At 28.7% G+C, this 27,025-nt stretch overlaps 3 protein-coding genes across 3 annotated transcripts; all 3 read left to right on the top strand.

Moving 5' to 3' along the window:
* Positions 1 to 4,982: 4,982 nt before the first annotated feature.
* LOC106760994 (repetitive proline-rich cell wall protein 2) lies at positions 4,983 to 6,109 on the top strand. Its single transcript, XM_014644456.2, has one exon. The coding sequence runs from the start codon at positions 5,015 to 5,017 to the stop codon at positions 5,846 to 5,848; it is 834 nt and encodes a 277-aa protein (XP_014499942.1). The 5' UTR covers positions 4,983 to 5,014; the 3' UTR covers positions 5,849 to 6,109.
* Positions 6,110 to 18,410: 12,301 nt separating this feature from the next.
* LOC106759682 (repetitive proline-rich cell wall protein 2-like) lies at positions 18,411 to 19,262 on the top strand. Its single transcript, XM_014642975.2, has one exon. The coding sequence runs from the start codon at positions 18,444 to 18,446 to the stop codon at positions 19,011 to 19,013; it is 570 nt and encodes a 189-aa protein (XP_014498461.1). The 5' UTR covers positions 18,411 to 18,443; the 3' UTR covers positions 19,014 to 19,262.
* Positions 19,263 to 26,273: 7,011 nt separating this feature from the next.
* On the top strand, positions 26,274 to 26,955 carry LOC106759683 (repetitive proline-rich cell wall protein 1). The gene has a single exon (XM_014642976.2). It carries the CDS (start codon positions 26,299 to 26,301, stop codon positions 26,839 to 26,841), a length of 543 nt encoding a protein of 180 aa, XP_014498462.1. The 5' UTR covers positions 26,274 to 26,298; the 3' UTR covers positions 26,842 to 26,955.
* The last annotated feature ends 70 nt before the right edge of the window (positions 26,956 to 27,025 follow it).

Genomic DNA, 27,025 nt, shown 5'->3' with positions numbered 1-27,025 from the left:
ATATATGTACATATATATATACATATATATATATATATATATATATATATATATATATATATATATATATATATATATATATTAGAGATATTATATTTAGTTTATATTGTGTTTATGTTAATTTGGGAAATATAGTCCCTATTTTATTCTTACATATTCATTTGTATTTGGGTTTAGCCCATATTTCTCTATTATAAATAGAGAACCCTATGCAAGGGATTAATTCCAATATATAATTTTCACTATATTTAACATGGTATCAGAGCAGGTTTTCTGATCCTTTTTTACTTTGTCTTTGTTGCCGTCGGTGGCAGCCGCCACTGGAGGCCTCCCGTAAAAGTTTCTTTTTCAACCTGTGCCTTTATACTTCAGTGGGTAATCTCTAGTTTCTGTCTCGCATTTGTCCGCTACCTCTACTGCTTCCGCTATCTTCTCTACCCTGAAAGGTCTTCAAGGACAGTCAGTGGTTAACACCAAGAAATTTCAACACTAAAATTATGGGTTGAAACAATTTCACCAACCCTTTGTCAAATCTGTCAGATTTTTTTTGGGTGCTTTGATGAATAAGAGCTCATTATGATCTTCCATTTTCACGGTCTGTCATCGGCCCGCCGTCATTTTCGCCGTTCGTCGTGATGGGGAGTATGTTTCCAGCCAGGTTTCAGGCTTTCAGACTCCACTAGTCAATGATGACAGTCCTTGCAGTTTTGTCGCTTCTAGCCACTACATGCCCCATCAGTCACTAATGGCATTCCCTGTAGTTTTGTCGCTTTTAGCCACTACAGGCCCCATCAGTCAGTGATGACAGTCCCTGTAGTTTTGTCGCTTTTAGCCACTACAGGCCCCATCAGTCAGTGATGGCATTCCCTGTAGTTTTGTCGCTTTTAACCACTACAGGCCCCATCAGTCAGTGATGGCATTCCCTCTAGTTTTGTCGCTTTTAACCACTACAGGCCCCATCAGTCAGTGATGGCATTTTGTCGCTTTTAGCCACTACAGGCCCCCATCAGTCAATGATGGCAGTCCCTGCAATTTTGATGCAAGCCTCATCCTTACTTGATGGCAATCCAGTCCCTAGAGTTTGTTGTTGTTCTCCTTTGTCAAAGTTATCCCACTTGAAGTTTCATGGTGCTATTTGAAGTTTCGCAATAAATTGTTGTTAGTTGTTCGTCGACATGTGATTGCGCATCTGTTTGCCACACACTCTTGAAGACCGATCATATATTCCAAATTGAGTTTATTTATTCCAAGCTTGCTCCATACAATTTGTATGCTCCAGCTTGTGGGAGAGTGTTAGAGATATTATATTTAGTTTATATTTAGTCCCTATAGGTTTATTAAGGAAATATTGTTTTTATTTTATTTTATTTTACTCTTACATATTCATTTGTATTTGGGCTTAGCCCATATTTCTTCTATTATAAATAGAGAACCCTATGTGTGTATTTAACTAAAGAGATTAATTCCAATATATAATTTTCACTATATTTAACAATATATATATATATATATATATAATTACATTTGATTTGGTTTAATTTAATCTCGTTCAAATCTAAAACTATATTAAAAAAAATAATAAAAGTGTTTCACTTTGCATCTCCAACCTCTTATCTTACATTTCTAAGAATTTTGTTTTTAATCTTAATTAATATTTTTAAATTTTTTCTCTTTTTTTATTAAAGTTACTATGCCCCTTTAATAGAATTTGAAATCCAATTTTAAAATTTGATTCACAAATCTTTTAAATTTCAATTTTAGATTTAAAATTTAATAATAATCTAATTTAATTTAAAATTTTAATATTATTTAATATAGGTTTATATCTTAGTAATTATTAAAATATAATTTATACTATTATAATAGTTATAATAAAAAATAATTAAAATAAAAATAGCAATAATAAAAATTATTAAAAAAATTATTAAAAAAATTATAAATAAGATTAGAATTTTAAATTAAATTAAATAATTATTAAATTTTAAATAAAAAATAAAATTCCAAAACAATTTGTTTATCAAAATCCTCAACGTTTTAACGAATTTTGATACCTAATAAACATTTTTTTTAAAATTTAGTTTTTTATTAAAAATTTAATAATTATTTAATTTAATTTAACGAATTTTGATACCTAATAAACATTTTTTTTAAAATTTAGTTTTTTTATTAAAAATTTAATAATTATTTAATTTAATTTAATATTTTAATATAATTTAATATATTGAAATAAATTAAATTAAATTTTATATAATTAGTTTATATTTTTATTATTATTTAATTTTTATTTAATTTTTTTAATATAATTATTATTATAATAAAAATATATTAAATAATACTATAATATAAATTAAATTAAATAATTATGAAATTTTAATTAAAAAACCAAATTAAAAAAAAATTGTTTATCAGATATCCAAATCCGGTAAATAATTTTTTTTAATTTTTTTATTTAAAATTTAATAAAATTTTAATTTAATAATTACAATAATTTAATATATTTAAATATCTTAAATTACATTTTATATTAGTATTATTTTTTATTTTCATTATTACTATTTTTATTTTTAGTTTTTTCATATAATTATTATAATAATAGAAATTATGTTTTAATAATTATTAAAATATAAATGTATAGTAAATAATATTAAAATTTTAAATAAAATTAAGTTATTAATAAATTTTAGATCTAAAAATAAAATTTAAAAAATTTATGAATCGGATTTCAAAATTCTTACAGAGTTTAAAATGATTAAAGGAATGTAAAATGACTTTAATAAGAGAGAAAAAAAAACTAAAGAAATATTAATTAAGGATAAAAATAGAATTTTAAAGATGTAGATGAGATATTGGAGGTGGAGGGTGAAACACCTAAATAATAATAATAATATCTAAATAATTTATTATTTTTGGGTCATATTCTAAAATAGAAATTTTTTTATACAGTTACTTTATAATTAAATTAATGATTAAATATAATCTTTGACACTAATACTTTGTATATAAATTGTGTTGTCAAAATGGTTAGAAGATGTGAGTCAATTCTGTCCATATTAAAAAAAAAATTAAAATTTCAATAGGATTAATTTTGAGCTCGACTCACTAAGATCCTGACTCACTTGGGTTTAGCGCGTGGTAAGTCAAGTTGGTTCATCAACTCACTTTACTTTTTATTAAATATATTAAATTGGATTATATATATATATATATATATATATATATATATACTTTTTATTTAAAATGTGTGATGTGAAATTTTAAGGATGCATGTTGTTTGTGTTGTGAATGATGAATGGTTAAGGAACAATAATTTTGTACGTTTGGGGGTAATGAACTTGAATTGAGAAGTTTGTGGAATTTCATGGGAAAATTCTTATTGTTGTAAGCCTTAATGAATGTCTTGATATATGGAACTCAATAAAAGAGTATTATGATACTTTAATAACCATTCAAATTCGAATAGAGTGAGTTATGTGGTGAGAGTTGTAGAAGATCTTAATGAATGAGTTTGTTTGGTCTTAAGCAAGAAAGAGATTAACCTTGTGAGTGGTAGTGTGACACCCGGGCACTGACGAGGGCGGGGAGTGATCGCCGGTGCAAGAAGCATGGTGCAGGGATAAGGAGCGACTCCTGGCAGGCTTCGGGTGAAAGGGGCACATGGACGAATCGAACATACACCGGAATGAGAGGGATCTGGAGACTGTATAGGTATGAGACTATACAGTTCAAGGATAGCTTAAAGGAATTGATTTGGCTACCCATATCACCAAAATGCATTTACTTTTCGGAAGCCTAACCCATAAGAACTTCATGGTTAAGCGTGCTTAGCCTGGAGAAATTCTGGGATGGGTGACCTTCCGGAAAGTTTTCTCGGAAAGTGTGCGAGTGAGGACAAAGCACACTGGAAAGTCTCGTGGTGATGTGTGGGGGCAGTCAACAGTCCCTGTAAGTTGCCGGGATGTTACAGGTAGGGTGACAACCTATCTATGACTATGTAGAGCATAAAAACTATTACAAGTATACACCTCTAATGAATTTCGATGTCAAGGGTATATATCTATAATTGAGTTTAGTGTCAATTATTTGTATGCATAGATATGATTTATTGTATTTTATCCTTGCTTAATTTGTATTTGATATGATTTAATTGATTTTAGACTAATTTTTTTATACACTAGTTTATCCTATTATGTGTTGTATTTTCTGTACTTTATTTGTCTCTTTTACAATGATCATATCATGAACATGTTAGAAGATATAAGACCAATAATAATAATTGGTTTTTCTAAAGGAATTCACTAAAGAGATATAAGACCAATAACACCTTTTCTAATATAAATATTTAAGATAATAAATTTATGAATTTTCTTTTTTATTTTTATAACTATTTTTTAGCTGTTAATATAACATACTTGAATTCATGATGATAAACATTCGTAGATGAAAATCAAGCTCTTCTAACATGTTTGCGGGAGAGGTAGAGTTTTTTTCTTGAAAAAACAAGTATTGAAGTAACTCATGTTTTATTTATATACCACATGACCTGCACAGAAACTTGCTTGAAAGTGATTTGAGCTAGTCCAGCCAAACATTCAGATCCATCGAAATAAATTCTACAGACATTACTTGGCCATAATTTGGTAAATTAAATTAAGGCTCATGCAAAGACTATGGTTTTATTTCTTACATAGTCAAAAGATTAATTATTTGTTATGGCAACTAAATGATCCCTGTATAATTTAAACGGACATAGGGCGTCGGTGAATTTAAAAATGAAGAAAATATTCAACCGGTAAGGACTCATCAGTATTTATGTTTATTTTCCACCTTTGCAACCACAAGAAGACAAAATCACACCTTCTCACTGATTGAAATTCAACACCAAAGATTGACCTTTTACAAAGCCACCGCATCATAGAACAACTAGACACTTAGACATGTACGTAATAGTAAGTCCCCAAACTAGTATAAATACCATAAACTGGTTGTGTTATTCAGCAACTAAAACATCAACAACATGGCTTCCTTAAGCTCCCTAGTTCTGCTTCTTGCAGTTCTGGTTCTGTCCCCTCAAGGGCTTGCTAACTATGACAAGCCCCCCATTGAGAAACCACCTGTTTACAAACCCCCAGTTGAGAAGCCACCGGTCTATAAACCACCTGTAGAAAAACCACCGGTTTACAAGCCACCGGTCCACAAACCACCAGTGTACAAGCCCCCAGTAGAAAAGCCACCGGTGTACAAGCCCCCAGTAGAAAAGCCACCGGTGTACAAGCCCCCAGTAGAAAAACCACCGGTGTACAAGCCTCCAGTAGAGAAACCACCGGTGTACAAACCCCCAGTTGAGAAACCACCGGTTTACAAGCCCCCCGTGGAGAAGCCACCAGTGTACAAACCCCCAGTAGAGAAACCACCAGTGTACAAACCCCCAGTTGAAAAACCACCGGTGTACAAGCCCCCAGTTGAGAAACCACCCGTGTACAAACCCCCAGTTGAGAAGCCACCCGTGTACAAACCCCCAGTTGAAAAACCACCAGTTTACAAGCCTCCTGTGGAGAAGCCACCAGTGTACAAGCCACCAGTTGAAAAACCACCAGTGTACAAGCCCCCAGTAGAGAAGCCACCGGTGTACAAGCCTCCCGTTGAAAAGCCTCCGGTCTACAAGCCCCCGGTAGAGAAGCCACCAGTGTACAAGCCTCCAGTTGAAAAACCACCAGTGTATAAGCCCCCTGTGGAGAAGCCACCGGTGTACAAACCCCCAGTTGAAAAACCACCAGTTTACAAGCCACCGGTGTACACGCCACCGTACGGGAAGCCACCTCACCCAAAGTACCCTCCAAGCTCGAACTGATGACAAACGATTCTGAAGTATGTTAAGAGTTGTATCTGAAGTATGTGATAAATAAAAGCTGTAAGCTCAGAGTGTGTAGCTTAGTTTACGAATCATGCCAAGGATTACTCCTGCTGTCTTCGTTTATTTTTAATCATTTGTTTACAGTGTTGTAGCCAAGATAAGAGTGTCATGGATGCATGAATGTAAAACGGAGAAAAAAATGTGTGATCTTTTCTACTGAAACCTCTGAATAATAGAACTTTATGATTTTGATATCAATTGCTGGGTCGATTAAGCAAGCACATTGTTAATCCTTAATAAATTACTTTATGACACTATGATCAGCTTAAGTATAAATCTTAGAGTATATTAGTTGGATACCCTGTTACCTTTGGCTGACTAGGATCTTTATTTTTCTTATAAAAAAAATAAACTTTAATCTGAAGATTCTTGTCGTACCACGGTGGTGCATGAAATTTAGCGAGGTAGAGACGGAAGAGTAGTTAAAGATCGTCTCCAGTTAATATGAAAACGACAAAAGTAAAGTGCTTATTCATTGTCCACAGCTGTAAAAGAGATAAAGATAAACAGAAAATAATAAAGAAAAAAAAAGTCAAGTGTCATGTGTGATTTGATAGAAAAGATCAATAAATATATATATATATATATATATATATATATATATATATATATATATATATATATATATATATATATATATATATATATATAGACACACACACTAGATGAAATTTCTCCTACTACAAAGTTTTTAACCTAATTTCAAATTGGTTTTTTAAAACTTTTTTGGTATGTTGTTAATGAATATTATTCAATGTTGAAATAATTATATAGAATGCTAATATACTATTTGGGAATTTAGTGACAACTATCAATAGTAGAGGTAGTTTTAAAAAGAATAAAAAGTTAAAGTTTAACATATAATTTAGAATTTTATTTTTATAAATTGTATCATAATATTTTTCTTTTATATTCTCTCTATTTTTTTTTAATTTTTTTTATTTTATTTCTTATCTTTTTTTTTTTCCGACTAGACATGGGAGAAGACAACAAATAAAACCATATATGCTTGGAACAAATTTTGGTTTAGAATAAATTTTTCTTTTCTCTTATCTCAAATTCTTCCTTTTTTTTTTTTTTACTTCCATTTAGTTGTTTTAAGGCACATACGTCTAGACCACTTAGATGACTGTTTACTCAGTCTAGGTTTGTTGTATTCTTTTTTGGACAATGATATTTTGACAACTTTTTTAACAACGGAATACGTGTCATCATTTTATTGGTCTATTTAAATTTATGTTTAAAAAATATTTAAAACAGACCAATCACAAACTACCACGTATGCGTTGTCAAAAAGTTGTTAAAAAAGTATTGTTAAAAAGAGTTTTTCCTTCTTTTTTGTGTGTGAATCAAGATCTCTAGGAACGAGGCTTGTGTTCTTCTTCTAAGAGCGTAAGGTATGATATAAGGAAAGTTAATAGGTTTATTGTCTTAGTAGAATATCTCAAATTTAGGAGTTAAAATGGATTTTTGTTTCGATTATAGATGATTTTATTAGTGATATTTGAATGTTGATTAGAAATTGTATATTAAAAATGGATTGTTATTAATTTTGTTTAGAAAAAATAATTTATACTTTTAATTTAAAATAAAAAAAATAAAGAAAATTAGAAATTATTTAAATATTTTTAACTTTAAAATTTAAAATCTATAATATATGAAAATATTTTTGTGAACTCAAATTTGGTATTGATTGAAAATATTGAATCCGTGATATTATGTTTATGTTCTATTTAGCAATCGTGATTTAGTTGTTGTGTTTCATATCTAGTGACATTTTCATGTAAGCAGAAATGTGAGCGTGTAGTCTGTCACCTCAAGGGAACTTTTGCTCAAATAATCACCTAATGTGACAATATGATTGGTGTCTAGTTCTACTTTTTTTCAAACATATCTACACAATTTAAGCCTAATGTGTCTATTCCAGCTATTATCAATACAAAAGTAGAAATCATATCAAAATTCTAGATTTTGACACTAATATGAAAACAGGGATGATAATTAGGAAAATAATTTTTAGAATCTTCTACTTATTTCAACATATTTTCATTTCCTATTTTTAAGGATTTTACTTATTACCAACAGAGATTATGATAATGTGATTTGAATGATTAAAATTAATAAAATGATTTTATATTAGAAAGTTGAAAGTCTTGTTTTTCTTATCTTATTATTTATATTATCTCATTGTTGGCCATCATTGTTAAGGTTATTGGTAGGACGAAAAAGTGTTTCCTATCAGATGTCGGCATAGATAGGTGATAATGTGTCTATATGTTGATCAAAGGATGTAAATTTAGAAATATTTATTGTATTAAAGGATGTTTTACATATTTATAACTATCCAATCTTTAATATATAAAAGCTTACAAAATATTGGAATTTTTCAATGAGTTTTTTTTTTCTTTTGTTTTTTTTTTTTTATCTTTTTATTGTGTATTTAAAAACATTGACACGGGAAAAACAAATTTAATTGTTAAGAAGTATAATGGGTTGTATCTATTGAAACCATAGTGCCAAAACACAATAAAAATCATGTTAACAAGAAACATCGCAAATATGATCAAATTCTCAAATATGTCTTGATCATAAAAGACTTGGACACCCATTTCAAGCTTGTAAAATATATTTTTCCTCCTTTGTCCACCACAAATTTTGTTGAGTATTTCAAATGTGATATTTGTTAACTGTCAATGATCATGCATCTTATCACTTATTTCGAAAAAAAGACTATTTTTTCATTTGATTTGATTTACTTTTATGTTTGATGACCTGCTTTAGAATCCATTTTTGTAACAAAATGATTGTACTTGTGTCATGTGGATATATTTTATGAAAAGTAAATTTTAGGTCCATCAAATTTGTGTTAATTTTTTCTATCTTGGAAAAATATCAAAGAACTAGGTTTTATAATGGTATTGAATATGTTAATTAAAAATTCTAAAAACTTTTGTCATTATGGTATTTTTCATGAACTATAACACGTGTTAATACTCCAAATCAAAATGGAGTCGCAAAATGAAAAAATTGTCATATTTTAGAAACATTTAAAACCTTCCTTTTCCATATGTTTGTTCTTAAAACTTGTTGAGGAAAAGCTATCCTTCTGCATATACTTCATCAACAAGTTACTCACTTATTATCTTAATAAAATTAGTTCTATTGACTATTGTTTTTCTTTTATTTCTTTAACTCCTTTAGTGTCAAGTCTTCCTTTTCATGTATTAAAGAATTTTTGTTTTTTTTTCATTCTCACTCCTATAGTTGTAATAAATTATATCCTAGAACTCTTAAATGTGTATTTATTGACTATCCTCTTAATAAAAGAAGTAAAAATGTTATCATCATGAAAGTCATTGTGTTTATATGATCAGGGATGTCACCTTTCATGAAACATATATATGTTTTTTAATTTATTTTTAGGCATACACTTTACGCGGTGCTATCAATTTTGTCATTACCATATTTATCTTTTTAGGATACTCAAAATCTAAATAATGATGCCACCACAAATGGGATCAAGTAAGGAAGGAGACGTATACCAAGGAAGGTAACCTACTTTGAATTTGGAGCAAGAAGAGTTGTTTAACTTGATGGTGGGAATCCTCGGTGGCAACAATGAAGAGGTAGTATTATTGATGATTTACTCATTGCATTGAGAAAGGAAGAAAAGATTGTGTGTATTCGTTTCTCAATATTTAAACACGAACAATCTTTCTAATAATCATTAAGTTTTATTGTTGTCATTGATGCCGTATAAATTCCTATCTTAGTTCAATAAGTCATGAGAAGTGAACATTAGATTCAATCTTTGAGAGATGAGGTGATGTATTATAAAGAAAATCAATATGGTAGATTGTTGACAAACCAAGAAACAAAAAGACAGTAGTGTTCATATTGATGTTCCAAGACGTGGTGAAGATACAAATGTGTTTTATTTTAGCTTCAATCACTTTTGGCTAAAATAATTAGAGTATTATTTAAACAAGTAGTCACTCTTGGATGATACCTAATTATTATTTGGAGTGCAAACACTTATGACTAAGAGTTCTAAGTATTATTTGGAACATAATCACTTTCAGCTAAAATCAAGTATTTTTTGAAACTTAATCACTCCTAACTAAACCACATAGTATTGCTTAAAAAAAAACTCCTAAATAAAACAACTCGATATTATTTAGAGTGCAACCACTCCTAACTAACCATAAAAGGTTTAAAAATAAAGTGATTTAAAATGTTCCCACTAGAAAGAGATGTTACGTTTTAGATAGCTAAGAAATGCAAACAATGTTCTTCAACACAACAACAAGGCTAAGAATTATTTAAGAATACAAAAACATGTTCTCATTCTTATTACAAAAGTTTCTCCAATCTTCTTTCTTCACAAAGATCTTCTATATAAAGAGTTTGAGAAGGAAATAGTCATTGCAAATTCTTTGAAGTTATTGTGAGCCAAATTGAAAGTTTTCTTTTGTTACTACTTTTATCTTTTGATCATTTTTAAAGTAGTGATATATATTAAATTCTCTTTACTAAGCATGAAATTAAATGTGCGTGGCTTCTTTAATAACTTCTTGAGAACACAACAAAGTTTTTCATATCTATGCAGATAACTTCTATCAACTTTTAAAGTGTAATGTTTGATTCAACTGGCTGACTACACAATTCTAACTTGCTATTTTTAAAAAATGATTTTTGCATGGAACAACTTTCATAATATTCTTTGAGGGATTTTAATGTTCATAGAGAGTTATGAGATCCTCTTAAAAGAATGAAAATTCATACATTATTTATAAAACATTTTTTAAATTTAACCTTTTAAAATGATCAATATTTATGTATGTTAGATAAAGTATATTCATGTCCAAACAAAAAAAAAAAAAACTTATTAGATGAAAAACATAGATATAACATTTGCATAGGTTAGACAAAACAATACAACAACCACTTAACTTGTTAAACTAAACTAAATACTAATTGCGTTTGACATAATAAAATTGCGTATCTAACACTCATAAAAATTATGTTTTAATATTGTTCAAATACATCATCAAAACCAAACCAATGATTTATTAAACCTTAATCTACTAGGAACTTGTCACCATATCTTGACTGCCATCATATGGCATCCTAGTCACCACATTTCTCATGACCGTACAAGGGTAGATCTAGCAAATAAGGGAATATACAACCAAATTAGAAAATATGTTTATTGTTCATTTTAATCTGTTTATATTGGTGTTTATTTTAAATATTTTATACTTCTATTGATATGTTCATCATCGTCTTCTTTTACAACAAGAGAGTTGAAGAAGTTGTATAACATATTTTACATTTAAAATTTTAATTTCAAAGTGATTGTGAGAATTTAGTTTTAAAATTTCAATTTCAAAGATGTGATAGTGAGAAGAAAAAAAGGAGACAAGGGAATTTTGTAGAGGTAGTGTAGTCCATAGCTAGGCAATGAGCATTTTATGAATAAGTTAAATATTTCTCTTTCATTTTTCTATTCATAAAATAACATTATCAACGTTTAAATTCTGGCTTACATTATCAAAACATACAAACGGTGAATAGCTGTATCCATCATCAATATTTGTATTTTAATAAATAATTTAATTATGAAAAATAGTCATCTTTAATTATATATTTTTATATTATTCAATTTAAAATAAAAATTTTAACTAGTGTCCCAAGTTAATTGATCAAAAGTAGTTTTTTTAATCGAGAAGTGTAACCGTACACTCAACCATAATTTTCAATGCAACCGTCCTTGATCAGAATTATTTCTAAAGTTTACTCTGACTAAATAAAGTTAATATATGAATTATATTATAAATAAATTTTATAATAAATAAAACTTTTAAATATATAAATTATATTTTGGATTTATATCAAATAATGTAAATTGAGATATCTCATAATTATTTATTTCGAAAAATCATTTCAATTCAATTTAAAGATAATTAAAATGATGATAAATTTAAAAGAGACAAAATCTAATATGTGCGTGTAAAAAAAAATATAGTAGTTAGTTTAAGATGATTGATTTAATTTATCTAGCTACTTCATAAATAACATGCGAAATAAAGAAAAACAATATTAAAGTGTCTATTTATAAGAGTGAAAAATAGTAATTCTACGTGATATTTGAACAATTTTTCTAATCAAAGTTTTAGAAAAAAATTTAAATAAATTTCGTAAGTCAAAGGTAGCTTATGAACAAATTAAAAACTTAGAAGAATTACGACTTTTTTTACAAATTAAACTAACTTCAGTAACGAAACTCATTTCATTTTTTTTTTGTTATTATTTTTTCTTAATTTTTTTCATAAAAGTTAAAGTTTGTACCAGTAATATTTTAACCCTTGAAATTAAAATTATGAATTTTGAACTATTTTTAATACATGTAGTTTTTTTGTCATTTGACTGCTGTTTTTCTTTTTCTTTTTTGGTATATATAATTGTATAGGTTAGTTAACATGTCTTTATCATTTGATGTGTTGGGAGAAGAATAACTTGAACGCGGTCGTTTACCAACATGTTTGCTTTTAGAAAAAGGAAATCACTTTTTTTTTACATACATGAATTTCTGCCCAACTTTCATTATTTTATGTTCTTTAAGTTACGTGATTGATTTTAGTGTAAAACATATGTTGTCAAGTGAGTTTCTTTTTCAAACTAATCAATGCTTTGTACAAATTTAAAAGTAAATGTAAGGTTCTTTTCAAAAGAAATAAAAGAGTGTAATGACTTTTTTTTATTTTAATTTAATAAAGTATTTATATATTAAAGATTAAAGGAAGGATAAAAGTATAAATCATAAAAGAAAAAAGTTAGTTAGTGTTATTTAAAAAAAAAAAAGGTTTGAAAAGAAAATACAACAGAAGAGGAGTATAATTTTCAATAATGTCTTTAGTGTATCTCAAATATAAAAATTTTGTTCTTATTTCCCTTTGTCCTTTGTATCATATAATTGGAAATAGTTATTTTTAGTCTTTATTAAATATATAAATTTTGGTTTTTTCCATGTAAAATATTTAATTTTAACTTTGTTTCTTTTCAAATTTAAAATTATTCCGATAGATTCAATAGTTTTGTATTGTTTAGAAATTATGATTTAGAAAAGTTTAAATATCTTTTTTTTTCTTTCAATCTTTCAATACATCTTTTAAAAATAAAATTACAACTAAGTTTTAGATTTCAAAATAAATAATATCTCAAATACAAAATACTCTTATTTTAAAATTATAATTAGATTTCAGATTCCAAAATAGTCATTTGACTTTTAATTGAGCAGACATAAAATGTCAGATAATAAAGGGAATAAAGACAAAATGATTTTCAATGTTGAAAATAATATGAACAGAGAAAAAGTTTATAAGAATCAAAATCACACTATACTTGTTTTACTTAAAAAAATATTGAAACTATAAATATAATGTAAAATATATAACACTTAAACATTTTTAAGTAATCTTGAATAGTTTAAAATTATTTTACTTAATAAAACATTAGTTTAGTGATAAACTATCAATATTTTATCAAGTTTAATATTTTATTGAAAAGTTAATTACTGATTAATGTGGTTGAAAATTAAAATTTGTATTGAACAATCAACTGAAAAAATCATGACTTAATAATTTCATAGAAAAAAACTTATGTCATATTATAAAAGCAACCACAATCAATAAAAATATTTGATCAATATTATAAAAGTAATTAATATTTTGACTTATAATACATGTAATTTTGTAATTTGTCTTTTTTTTTCTTCCTTTTTGGTTTATGTTTATCTGGGGTGGTTAACACGTCTATATCATTTATGTTCTCTGGACAGACCAATATTTTTGGTTCAATTCTTTGTTTCTCTTAAATGAGAAAAAACCATCACAATTTAAAATAATATTTTTTAACTTTCAAAACCTGTCTTAATTGAAAAATAAGATCATGTTTAAATTAAAAAAAAATAAAAAGTTAATAGATCAAGAGGAAATAAAATTGAAATTAAAATTACAAGAACTAAATTAAACAGGTTATCTCCTCTAATTATAAATGGGTTTGTTAAATAAAACTCAATAATCCCACTCGCTAAAATTTAATTAAGTTAAATTGGGTTAGGGTTAGGTTCAAGTGAAACTTTAAGACATTGTTAAAAGGAAAATTAAATTTTAATTAACATTGGTGATGATATTGGTTCTTTTAATTAGATTTTAATTTTGACTTGTAAATAAAAAATCTTGATTGGGAATAAGATATATGAATAACCCAATGGGTTGATTTTGCAGTCTATTGTTACCCTTACAATTTCACAAGCAATATCCTGCTGTATTTATTTTTACTATTATTAGATTGACCTCACCACAACAATATACGAATATATCTTGGAATAGTTTTAATGGGATAGTTAATTTAAATTGATTTATTTTAAAACTAAAAATTTAAAGAAGAAAACTAACCTTTAAAACTAGAAAAATACCCGAAACTAAAAGGTATTTTTAAAAAAGTTGTAGGAATTTTTTGTGTGTGTGCTTTATTAAACTTACATCTAACTTTAAACTTTGAATTCTTATTTTGGATGGAAAGATTTAATTTATATCATATGAAAACATTTTAAGTATAGAGTTTTAAAATTAAAAGTTTTATATTAAATATTTCAACCTTCGATAATAATATATGAAGAATTGTCCATTTTAGAACTTAAGACTTTGTCATGGTTTTATTTTTAAAAATATATCAAAAATTTGAATGAAAAAAAAATATATTTAAATTGCACTTACCGTTAACATTTAAATTATGTAATTGCTAAACATGTGTAATTATTTAACAACGAAATATCTAAATAATTTTTAAATATCTCACTGTTAAAAATAATATAAGTTTAATAAAACAAATATATGTTTGTATATCAACAATAGATAAATCCAAGAAGCGAGAGATATTTAAGAGATGATAAGAAAATGAGTAATAACAAATAAAAAATAAATAAAAAGGGAGAAAACATAAATAATAAAAAATTGATGTAAAATTAATTATGGTACATGAAGATTCAAGATTTAGTTTAACTTTGTTGTATTTTGATGATTATACAAAAGTATATTTTTTCTTTATAACTTTTTATGTTTAAATGAAAATGAATCATGCATTCCGGAGTGATTAAATATACATTCATTAGCTACTTTCATTTAAACTTTTAAGTGTCATTTTTAGCATATTTTGAAAAGGCTTCAAGTAGAACATAGTGAATCATAATTTAGTATAAATTATTATTAGTAATACAGTGCTGATTATTTTTAATATTAATTGAGTCATGATGAATTCATTGGAAAATATAAACTCTTAGTTAATCGATTATTCATAAAATAATTAATTAAGGTTTTTTAGTTGTATTTTCATATATACTGAAAAATATTATAATTGATATCATTATACCTAATGGATCTTATAACTATTTTTTTATAATCTTTTTATCATTTTCTTGAGTTTTAGTAATTAATTGATGTATCGTATGACCAGATGATCACGTAAAGAAATCGATTAGATGAGAGTGTCAAAGAAACTCGACCAATCGAACAGTCCACAAGTCCCAAGTTAAGAATGAGCAACCCATCAATTAGACCGTGGATAAATAGGAGAAACCGAGTGAGTATTCCTTAGCGTTAACCACCTTTAAATATCACGTTAAGTCAAGATTACGGATAAACATATTTTAATGGTTTGGGTCATAATTGGATTGTGATTAGGATTTTACGAGAGGTCCATATCAAAATCCATAGATAAGAATCATAAGTAAAATAGTAGGTAGAGTCATTTATTGTCTGATCCTTATCTGATCATATATATTATTCACTTAAATATCAAAGTGTCTTTAACTGGACATTACTAATTTAAGCAAAAGAGTGTCTTTAACTAATATCTTCATTCGAAAGACGAATAAGAAAATATTTAGACTAAAACACGTAAGATTATCTAAATTCAAACAAAGTATGAAGGTGTGTTTTGTAATCATCATTCATCCTGCACCGAAAACCATTTACATTGCACATCTTATATATTCAAGAAAAAAGTCATTGATAGTACAACTTTTACATCTTTTAAAAAGTTGTCTTATGTTAAGTTTGGTGACTTTTATGTTTCTATAATATTAGTTTGTTGAATATTTCTCAGTGTCTCTTGTCAAAAGTCGCGCGAATCACTTTACAGATTGCGTAGTGTATTTGTCCATTAATTTTAACATTTTATAATTACAAGTTTCATGTATAAAGTGTGGTTCTAATTTACCTTTTCAAGAATGAATTGAGTGAATTTAGATCTATCCAAAAATCTTTTGCATATATATTTTCTTACACCTATTTTTATTTACTTGATATATTATTGTTTTTGAGAACCTCAAATTTTCTAACTTGTTAGATGTAATAAAAGTTTTCTGAGGTTATTAATAGAAAAATAATTAAACACCAATTCAACGTTCTTAACAGCTATACTTTTATTCACAATATTATTTTAAAAATTTAATATACTCTCCATGCTTGAACGCAAGTAAAGTGATTTTATGTTAATTAAGAAAATTAATTAGTATAAAATAGTTTTTACTGATTAAATTTTAATTTCTTAAATTAATTTATATTAGATATTGAAAGTAAAATGGAATCTTAAATAATTAAACATGCATACCAAAAAGTTTTAGTGGAATCAAGGAATTGCTAATTTGAATTAAAAAGTATGTTTATTATTGGTAAAAGGAGTACAGAATAATCCATATTCAATAAATTTACAAAGGTGAAAACAATTCCTTTCTCCTTTATTCCATTTTACTCTGCCAAAAACAGAGCATTAGGTTCAAACAATGTCGGTGGATGAGCAGTCTCCGATCCTAGAATTTCCTCCAATGGAATTAACCATCCTCTTTCACCACTGTATCAAAATAGGGATGGTAAATAAAGTTGATTATGACTGAAAATCTGAAGATTTTATAAAAATGAATATGAGTAATATTTATTTTTTAAAATTGAATAGGTATCTTTTCAATATTTATTTCCATCTTCATCTTTATTTATGTTTAAATTACTATATTATTTACAATTTATTATATAATTTAAAATATCAACAATTTATTAAAATATTATCATGTTTCAGTAACTAAATTTTTTAATTTCGTTTATCATACTTAATTATTTTTCTTCTTTTCTATACGTAAGTGAATTCAATACAAATGAAATTACTAATTATTTGGAAAATTAATAAGTATTTTCATTATTACGAAATTTTAATTCGATGTAATTGTTTAGTATTTGTATAATATTTGGATTTTTTTAATTGTTATTTAATACTTTAATTTGGTATTTATATAATTATAATTTTTTTTTCAATACTTTTGATATATAATAAATATATGTTCTTTAATATTGAATATTTTGATAATATTATAATTTTTTTCTCTATTGAAATTTATATTTTTCTATAAAAATAATTTAATTAATATTTACAAATATGATGTTTATAGGTATGTTTATGAATAACTATCAGATAAATTTTTAGTGTTTTCGTGAAAGGATGTGTATTATGAAGATCTTATGTTGATATTTTTAATGATGAACTGAGAGTATGGATTCTGGGAATCCTAGAAATAGTTTTTTTTTTTTTTTTTCAGATGAATCCCTAGGAGATTGTGACAAGAGTTTGGATTGGAGTTTTTCTGGTTTCTTGTGTTTGAACCGAAGATATAGAGGTATATATTTATGAGGTGATGATAAATGAAACAAAAGTTATATATTTGTTGAATTTGGAAATTAAATTAAAATGAATTTTTATTGTTAGATGAAGATGAAAAAATGAAACTCTCATATTGAAACTTAGCCACTTTTTCTGGTTAAAACGAAAGAGAATTTTAAGAAGAAGGAGCTATAAGGAACTGGAGGTAGAAATATCAGACGAAGATCAAAATGGTTGAAAAGACTTTGTTGCATCAGTTTAAACCTCTTATCAAACAGCATTCATTTCGCAATAGGTTTTGCGTGGTAGGTTTTCTTTTGAAGAAAAAACGTACTTAATCATTAAGTAATGTTTTACTTACAAATTACCATTAATTATGGTGTGTAAAACTTAAGTAGAAGTGTATAACAAGTTAGCAACAAAATTATATATATGCAAAGCAGGCTCTAATTTGGCATGCGAAGACTCTATTTCTCTGTTAGTAAGAATGAGTCAGAACCATTCAATTATTTGGCATGGCAATTGAAATTAAATTATCCAAAATTAAAGGGACAGCACGTCGGTGCGTTGAAAAATGAGAAACATGTTCCCACTCACATGTATGTTTAACTTCAAACTTTGCAGCTACAACAAGACAGCATCTCCTACATGATCATTGAAATTCAACACCAAAGATTGACCTTTTACAGAGCTGCAACTTGCCACCGCATCATAGAAATAACTAGTAGATTGAGACATGTACGTAACAGTAAGTCCCCAAACTGGTATAAATACCTTGCATGCACTGCTTGTGTTATTCAGCAACTGAAACATCAAGAACATGGCTTCTTTAAGCTCCCTAGTTCTGCTACTTGCAGCTTTTCTTCTGTCCCCTCATGTGCTTGCTAACTATGAGAAGCCCCCAGTAGAAAAACCTCCTGTCTACAAGCCTCCCGTTGAGAAGCCACCTGTGTACCAACCCCCAGTTCAAAAACCACCAGTAGAAAAACCACCCGTTGAGAAACCACCCGTTTATAAGCCACCGGTTGAGAAACCACCCGTTTACAAGCCACCGGTTGAGAAACCACCCGTTTACAAGCCCCCGGTTGAGAAACCACCAGTTTACAAACCCCCAGTTGAGAAACCACCAGTTTACAAGCCACCGTACGGAAAGCCACCTGTGCATGAGTCTCAATATGAGAAACCACCAGCGTACAAGCCCCCTGTTGAGAAGCCACCGGTGCACAAGCCCCCAGTTGAGAAACCACCGGTTTACAAGCCTCCGGTGGAGAAACCACCAGTGTACAAGCCACCGGTTTACAAGCCCCCAGTGGAGAAGCCACCGGTGCATAAGCCACCATATGGGAAGCCACCTTACCCAAAGTACCCTCCAACTGATCGCACCCGTTGATGATGCATGATAAGAGGTGTACTGAGTACATGCTAAATAAGAGGCATAGCTTATTACTATACCAATGCCATGCTCGGAATATAGATTTGCTTACGGATTGTGGAAAGGATTACTCTTAGTTTCTTGGTTTCAAGTTGTCTTTTTTATTGTCTCTGGCCAAGATAAGAATATGCATGCACGGGGATGAAATATTTGTGCTTTGTAATCCAGCTTATGAATATAGAATGTCTTTTAAGACTTCTGATATTACTTGTCTCGGCTGATTAATTATTAATCCTAAATCACTTTAACGCAACATAAATACGGATTTTAGATTATTGCCGTACAACGTAGTGCATGAAATTATCTGTGAAGCAGAGTGAGAAGAAGAGTGGTTAGTAAAGGTTACAGAGTCAGAATAAGAGTGGTTAATGAAGGTCAATGTGTTTGGTGTTTGCTAAACTGCATGCACCTAAACTAATATAAAGGTAATAATGCTGAAGGAGATTGAACTGAATCAGAAAGTTTTAAGCGTATGTGGTAGAAAGTTCTCCATTTATACTCTCGATAGAAAAAAAAATAAGCCAAAAGAATCAATTTCTAGTAAAATAGAATTAACTCACAAACATAATGTTTCTATAAGGATTTTAAGGGGAAAAAAAAGATTAAAAAAATGAAATTAGCCTTAAATTAAAATGATTTTTTATGCAAAATAAATAATCAGTTTTAGCATATACAGAAATTCATTTCATTTTTTTTCTCTTATATTTCTTTTTGAAAAGTTTTAATGAGTAAGTTTATTTTAAGAAAAAAAGTCTGTTTAACAACTTTTTTTGATAATTTTTTGACAACGCATACGTGACAGTCTATGATTGGTCCATTTCAAATATTTTTTTAAAAATAAATTCAAACATACTAATAAAATGATGAGACATGTTCTATTGTCAAAAAAATTGTTAAAAAAAAAGTTGTGAAAGTATTATTGTCCTTATTTTAATAAGGAAAATCATGTGAAAGGGAAACATAATAATAGCGCAGAATCACCCCACTTAGAAGAACGAGGGAAAATGTGCAGGACAGCCAACCTAGAAAGGCGACCAGAAGGTCATCATGTGAAAGGGGTTTCTTCTTGCACCACATTATTTTCTTCCCGCACTCCCAAATTTTTCATTTCTTTCAATTTTATTCCTCTTAATTATTCATATATTAAATAATTGAATATAACTTCCGATCCGGAGTACACGCGAGAGAGGCTGGTTGGTTCTTTTCACAACCCATTAACCACCCAAAGGCAAGTTTCTGCCCCCATTATCAATTTATAAACCATTACCCACACACACTCTAGACAAGTTTCTATTGTACAATGTTGATGATAAAAAATTACTAACAAAATTTCCTAAAAGGTATAGATATATGATTCTTAAAAATTTACTCACCATGTGTTTTGCAAATTTTCCAAAATATAACAAGAATTTTTCAAAAATATGAGAATATCAAAATTAGCAAAAAAATTCTAAAAAAAAGTAAAATAATAAATTTAGGATGTTATAAGAAAAAAAGAAAAGGAAGAAAATAAGAAAATAAGAGAAAATATATATTTTGGAAAATGCATTGCATTTTATTTATAGAGTTTGTGAACCAACTCAAACCTCTTATTCTGCAGAAGAATCATGCTTAAAAGCTACTAATCAAAACCATTTTCAAAAAAGAAAAGGAACGTTGCACAGAAATCGTGCCTTGCTGACGAAGACATTGGAAAATCATGACTTGCGGAGAAAGCTTATGCCAATATTAATAAACCAATTGACGTTTGCAATATAAACAAGTTTTACAACAATCCTCACACAAAAAATGAGAAAGAAATATTGAAAGAAAAAAAAAAGAATTTTATTAGGTTTCTAAGATGTATTGCATCAAAGATGATATAGTAAATTTTATGAACCAGTCTTAAATCGAGATATTTAACACAATGTAGTTGGTATAGCAAATTATATAAACTAAAGATACTTGACGTGTGTTAGAAGTTTATCAATCACAATACACTCTCACAATCCTTGTTATTATTGTTGTGTTATGTTTATTAGGTCATCGGCATGCTCGATATTCATGAGTGCTCTAAAGATCATACCAAGATCTCATGCAAGTGGTCTTACTTGACACTTATATAGGTAATTTCATATAGGTGATTTCATAAAGTGTATGTTACAGATCATACATTACCGTAATGGAATATGAAAATCATTAAAAACTTTATTTAAAATAAAATTGTTTCACCACATAAAATTTTAATCACAAAGTTTAACCTCTCAATAATGTAGTCTCTAACATTTTCGCGCACGCACACATATATTTGATTTAAAATCAATTTAGTGTTATCAGAAAGTGACTTATTTTCATCCATATGAACCTTATTCATGAGATCTGTAATCACAAAGGTTGGGTTACCATCACTTGTTTGTTTGCAAGTGGCTTGAGTCTCATTCCTCTCGATGTTTCTAAGATCATATTTTTTTCGAAGGGTTTTGTCAAATGATTTGCTAGATTTCGTTTTGACTTCACATAATTAATGTAAATAGTTTCACTCTTTAGCAACTACTTAACCAAACTATGTCTCGATTATATATGTTTGTTCTTTCTATTGTAACTCTTGTTTTTAGCTATAACTATTGTCAATTCATAATCACAGTATATTGACACTGATGAGGTTAGTTTCATTCCTAGTGTTCTCTAAGAAATTTTTCAACCACTCAAACTCACTACTAGCCATCTTAAGAGCAAAAAACTCAGATTCCATTATTGATATTGTAATAACTTTTTGTTTGACTGATCTCCATGTAAGTTTTGTAACACCTCAATTTTGGGATGCCACGAGTTTACAAAAACTTTTGGAAACTTTACTCTGATACCATTGCGAAATAAGATTAAATAAAAACTTCTATTTATTATCACTGTATTTAGAAAACTCCATAAATCAAATGTAACTATAAAACATTCATAGAATTTCATTACAAAACTATTAGCATTGAAATTAAAATCTCATAATTATCCCATGTATATTGTCAATCAACTTTGCTTTAGCTACATCTGGAATATCATCTACTCTCGTACAAGTACGATCATCGTAGGTGGAAACTATAACCACAACATGCAAGGGTGAGCTAACAGAAACAAGTCATATAAGCATACATAAGTATTAAACATATACTTAGAATAAGATTTTAGAGTAGTACATATCTTCATACACTTACACATATCTTCACATGACATCACATAGGTCATAAATCATCAAATCATTAGCAACCTCACTATCAGAACTCAAAGTCACTAGTATATAACCACACAATTATTTTGTCAAAGCATCCAATTCACACCTAAACTCCCTTGGTCATTCACCAACTCATACCCCAATTTGTTTGAAACCATTCACTATATATTAGATCACCATCGGGCTACTCACACACAATTATAAGGTCGAGTGTCACCTTCCACCACTCTCTTAAAAAGTTTCACCGGGTCGGTACACTTTACCACTCCATTACACCATGACATTTCTCATCACTCTCAAGAAGGCTTCACCGACAAGTACATAACTTCTCACTACTCTCTTAGAGCTTCACTGGACAAGTATACCACTTCCCACCACTCTCCTAGAGCTTCACCGAGAAAGTATACACTCCTCACAACTCTCCTAGAACTTCATCGGGCAAGTATATACCCCCACCACTCTATTCTTAAAGAGTTCACCAGACAAGTACTAATGATACTCCGACTACTCTTTCAAGAACCTCATTGGTTACATCACAACATAAAATCCAATTTCACAAAAAATCGTATCATATACACACAACTAGTCAACAAATCCACATATGTCCAACATGTTCAAGACCATTATTAAACAACAACAAAATAATGACAAGTCAATCAAAACACACATAAAATAGTCCAACACAATCCTTTTTTAATAACAACACACAAGTCCATTAAAATAGAACATTTATATCTACCAAGGTCAACCAAAAATAATACACAGAGTAATCAACACATACTATCACTAAGCACACACATAATAATACCTCTACTTTTTATATCCATAATATTGTATAGTATAATATATATATATATATATATATATATATATATATATATATATATATATATATATATATATATATATTATTTTCTTATATAAAACATTCAAATTTCCCTTTTAAAATTATACAAAACATTATATTTACAAGTTATATAATATCTATAACAAATAAAACACACGCCGCAATTGCTTAAACCCAAAACTAAAATATTATATATTGTTAATCTTTAAAAAGAAAAAGATAGCATATTAATTATATTAATTAAGGAAAACAAAAACTGCAGCATACTAAGATAAAATGAGTGTCATATTAAATAAAAGAAGGAAAAGTCATATACTTTGGAACGTGTATAAAAGATAAAACTCATGATTCGAGGGTCCATCATATTTAAGTTGTCTAAAATTTCGCATCATCTGTAAACAAGTATGGTCATGACTTTGGAAAGATAAAAAGAAAAGCTATAGCAATGTACCATTTTGAAAAGTCACAGTGTGAATACATAACACTACAAGCTAGCATTATTGTATCCTAATTAGTGACAAATCCATATGACATTATCAATTGAATCTCTTAAGTATTTTATAAGTTTTGTAATTTCATCACAATGTTTTTAATTTGGATTTGAGTGTACCACTTAGTCTATCTACTATAAAAGCAATATCAAACCTAGAAAAACTCATCAAATGTACTAAACTTCCAATTATTTAGGTGTATTGAGGTTAAAAGATAAATTCTCCTTTAATTTTCATTAATTTAAAGTTAACATCATAAGGGGTACTCATTGGCTTGAAGCCATAATACCCAAACTTATTAAGAAGTTTCTTAATGTATTGTTCTTGGGATAGTAATGTACTATCTCCCTTTCTTACGATTTTAACACTTGAAATTATATTGGCTTCATCTATGTCTTTCATTTCTAAATTTGATCCTAGAAAGAATTTAGTTCTACCAATAATCTCAATGCAAGTGACAAAAATTAACATGTTATCCACATACAAGCATATAATGACATCATTACCATTTTTAAATTTAGAGTACACACATTTTTTAGCATCATTAGATGAAAAACCATCAGATAGCAATACATTATCAAGTTTTTCATACCATTATTTTAGTGTTTAGTTCAACTCATACAAAGATTTTAAAAGTTTGCATAGTTTACTCTCTTACAAGGTACAACACACCATTTACGTTAAGTCATAAATTTCCTCTTCCAAATTACCATTCAAAAAGGCAATTTTAACATCCATTTGATGGAAGAATGACATATTGATTCCTTAGAGTAGCCTCTAACCAATTCTCCGAGTTTCATCGTATTTCCACAACCAGAAAGGGATTTCTCTACTAAATAACCCTTTCAAGGAATATTCCTTTCTTTTCTTCGTTTTAACATGCATTTTCTAGGCGACAAATCAACTGTTTTGTTATTAACTGATCAATTATCACTGAGCGAGACAATATTCTCGTTGATCAAGTATCTTTCTTTTTGGATAAGCGAACCAGTTGTGGTTCAGCGAGAAGTTCCTAGTAACAAACTCTTTTTCTTATTAATTCTTCTTTTTCCTTGATAATAATCTAAAAATGACCAATTAACCTAAAACAATAACAAAAGAAGAAAATTTTACATCTTCCCATGACGAGAACACATAAATCATGAATAAACAAATTTAAGGATAAAAAATAAGCATGAGTAATAAGTATGTTTTACACTTATCAAGGTCTATTGACCTAAATATCCATTAATTTTTTAACTATCATGATTAGCTATGAATTAAATATATGGCTAGTACGATGTTATTCTGGTTGTGAGTAAGGATAGACTGGATACATGTTAATTTAATAGTCCAACATAAATTTAGTCAAAAACGAGTGCTACATTGATATGACCCGAAGATACTTGTTCGTCATATACTATATACATCTAATTTTCTATCTTTTTATTAATTTTTAGTATTTTAATTGTTTTATATTTTTTTCAAGTTAATTTATTTTTAATTATCTAGACAAATTTTGGTGTTAGCAATAAGTAATATATGTAATATATACTTTTTACAATTGGTAAAAATGAGTTGCTTATTTATTATTTTGTTAGGGAAAAAGTCTTTTTAACAACTCTTTTTTTGACAACGCATACGTGACAGTCTATTATTGATCCGTTTCAAATATTTTTTAGACATAAATTCAAACAAATTAATAAAATGATGACACTTATTGTGTTGTAAAAAATTATTAAAAAAGAGGTGTGAAAATATTATTCTCCTCTTCCTTTCTGACATCGTTTCTTCGAAAAAAATAATATTATTTACATGGTGATTTTGCACCAGTGAGACTATAATTTGCTACTTGCGGGGTTAAAAAAAAGGTATATAATTCTTGGAAGATTTATAGATTCCAAACGAAGTTAGGTCACTGTAGTTGTTTTTTTATGGTGCACACTTTCCCACTTTCAATCTCGTGTGTGGACTTTTTTAGCAAAATAGTTGAAAACAATAAAATTTGGTAACCATCGTTTACAGCAAATCAAACCAGGTGACACTAACTGGATACTAAATTCACTATAGCCAGCACATACATTCAATAGATTAAGTAGGTTAAGGGTACTTTATCTACATCATTTCTCTTCAGTATATCTTTATTTTAACTGATATTAGTAGTTGCTTTCACTCAATTCCTTTCTCATAGCTATTCCGTGGTAGGTGTATTTCTTGCAGAAAAAACAAAAAAGAAGGGTAATGTACTGCACTCATTTATTTTATAATACACGAGTCTTACTTTTTATCAATCAATCATACTTTTTACCAATCAAACATAGCAAATGATACCAAATCGTTCAGTTTCTCCGGTGGAGACACTTTTTCCTTGGATAAAGCAACAGAGAAGCAAAACTGAAACAGGCTACTACTAAAATATTGAGTGCTTTTAATCGCACTTAGAACTAAACCCTACAATCATAACTTAGCATGTCGTGAATTGGAAAATGAATAAAATAGTGGAAAAGGTAATTGTTCCATTACAATTTCCAACTTGACAACTACAAGACGACAAAATCACCAACACATTGATTGAAAATCCACCCCAAATATTGATCCTGTACACATAGGTATCTAGTTAGTGCGTCATAAAATAACTAATAGACTGAGACATATGTCTGTAATGGTGATTCCCCTAACTAGTATAAATACCATGCAGTGGTTCTGCCATTCAGCAACTAAAACATGACCAACATGGTTTCCTTAAACACCCTAGTTCTGCTCCTTGCAGCTCTTGTTCTGTCCCCTCAAGTGCTTGCTAACTATGAAAAACCTTACAAGCCTCCAGTCGAAAAGCCTCCTGTGCACAAGCCCCCAGTACAAAAACCACCAGTTTACAAGCCACCAGTAGAAAAACCACCGGTCTATAAGCCACCAGTTCACAAGCCTCCAGTTGAGGAGGAAAAACCAGTTTACAAACCACCAGTTCACAAGCCACCAGTGCACAAGCCACCGTATAGGAAGCCACCTGTGCTTGAGTCACAATACGAGAAACCATCTGTCTATAAGTCCCCACCAGTTTACAAGCCACCAGTTCACAAGCCTCCCGTAGAGAAACCACCAGTTTACAAGCCACCGGTTCACAAGCCACCGGTTGAGCAACCACCGGTTCACAAGCCACCATATGGAAAACCACCCGTGCATGAATCTCAATATAAACCTCCTATTCATAAGTCCCCACCAGTTTACAAGCCACCACACCCTAAGTACCCTCCTGTTTCCAACTGAGGCACCCACCTGTGATGTTCTGATAATGCTGTTTTAATTATATGCAGAAAATAAGAGGTGTAACCGCTGCCATTTTCATGTTATAGTTTAGTTTACATATTCTGGCAAGGATTACTCGTAGTTCTTCATTTCAAGCATTTCTTTGCCATGTTATGGCCATGGTAATATTATCATGGATGCATAA

This window comes from Vigna radiata, chromosome 5, assembly GCF_000741045.1.
Source record: "Vigna radiata var. radiata cultivar VC1973A chromosome 5, Vradiata_ver6, whole genome shotgun sequence".
NCBI classification, from domain to species: domain Eukaryota; kingdom Viridiplantae; phylum Streptophyta; class Magnoliopsida; order Fabales; family Fabaceae; genus Vigna; species Vigna radiata.
The sequence above is the reverse complement of the archived record's forward strand: the minus strand, read 5'-3'. Positions and strand labels throughout refer to the sequence as shown.

Excerpts from the sequence above, each read along its gene's own strand:
- LOC106760994 (XM_014644456.2), top strand. The coding sequence starts at position 5,015 with ATGGCTTCCTTAAGCTCCCTAGTTCTGCTTCTTGCAGTTCTGGTTCTG.
- LOC106759683 (XM_014642976.2), top strand. The coding sequence starts at position 26,299 with ATGACCAACATGGTTTCCTTAAACACCCTAGTTCTGCTCCTTGCAGCT.
- LOC106759682 (XM_014642975.2), top strand. The coding sequence starts at position 18,444 with ATGGCTTCTTTAAGCTCCCTAGTTCTGCTACTTGCAGCTTTTCTTCTG.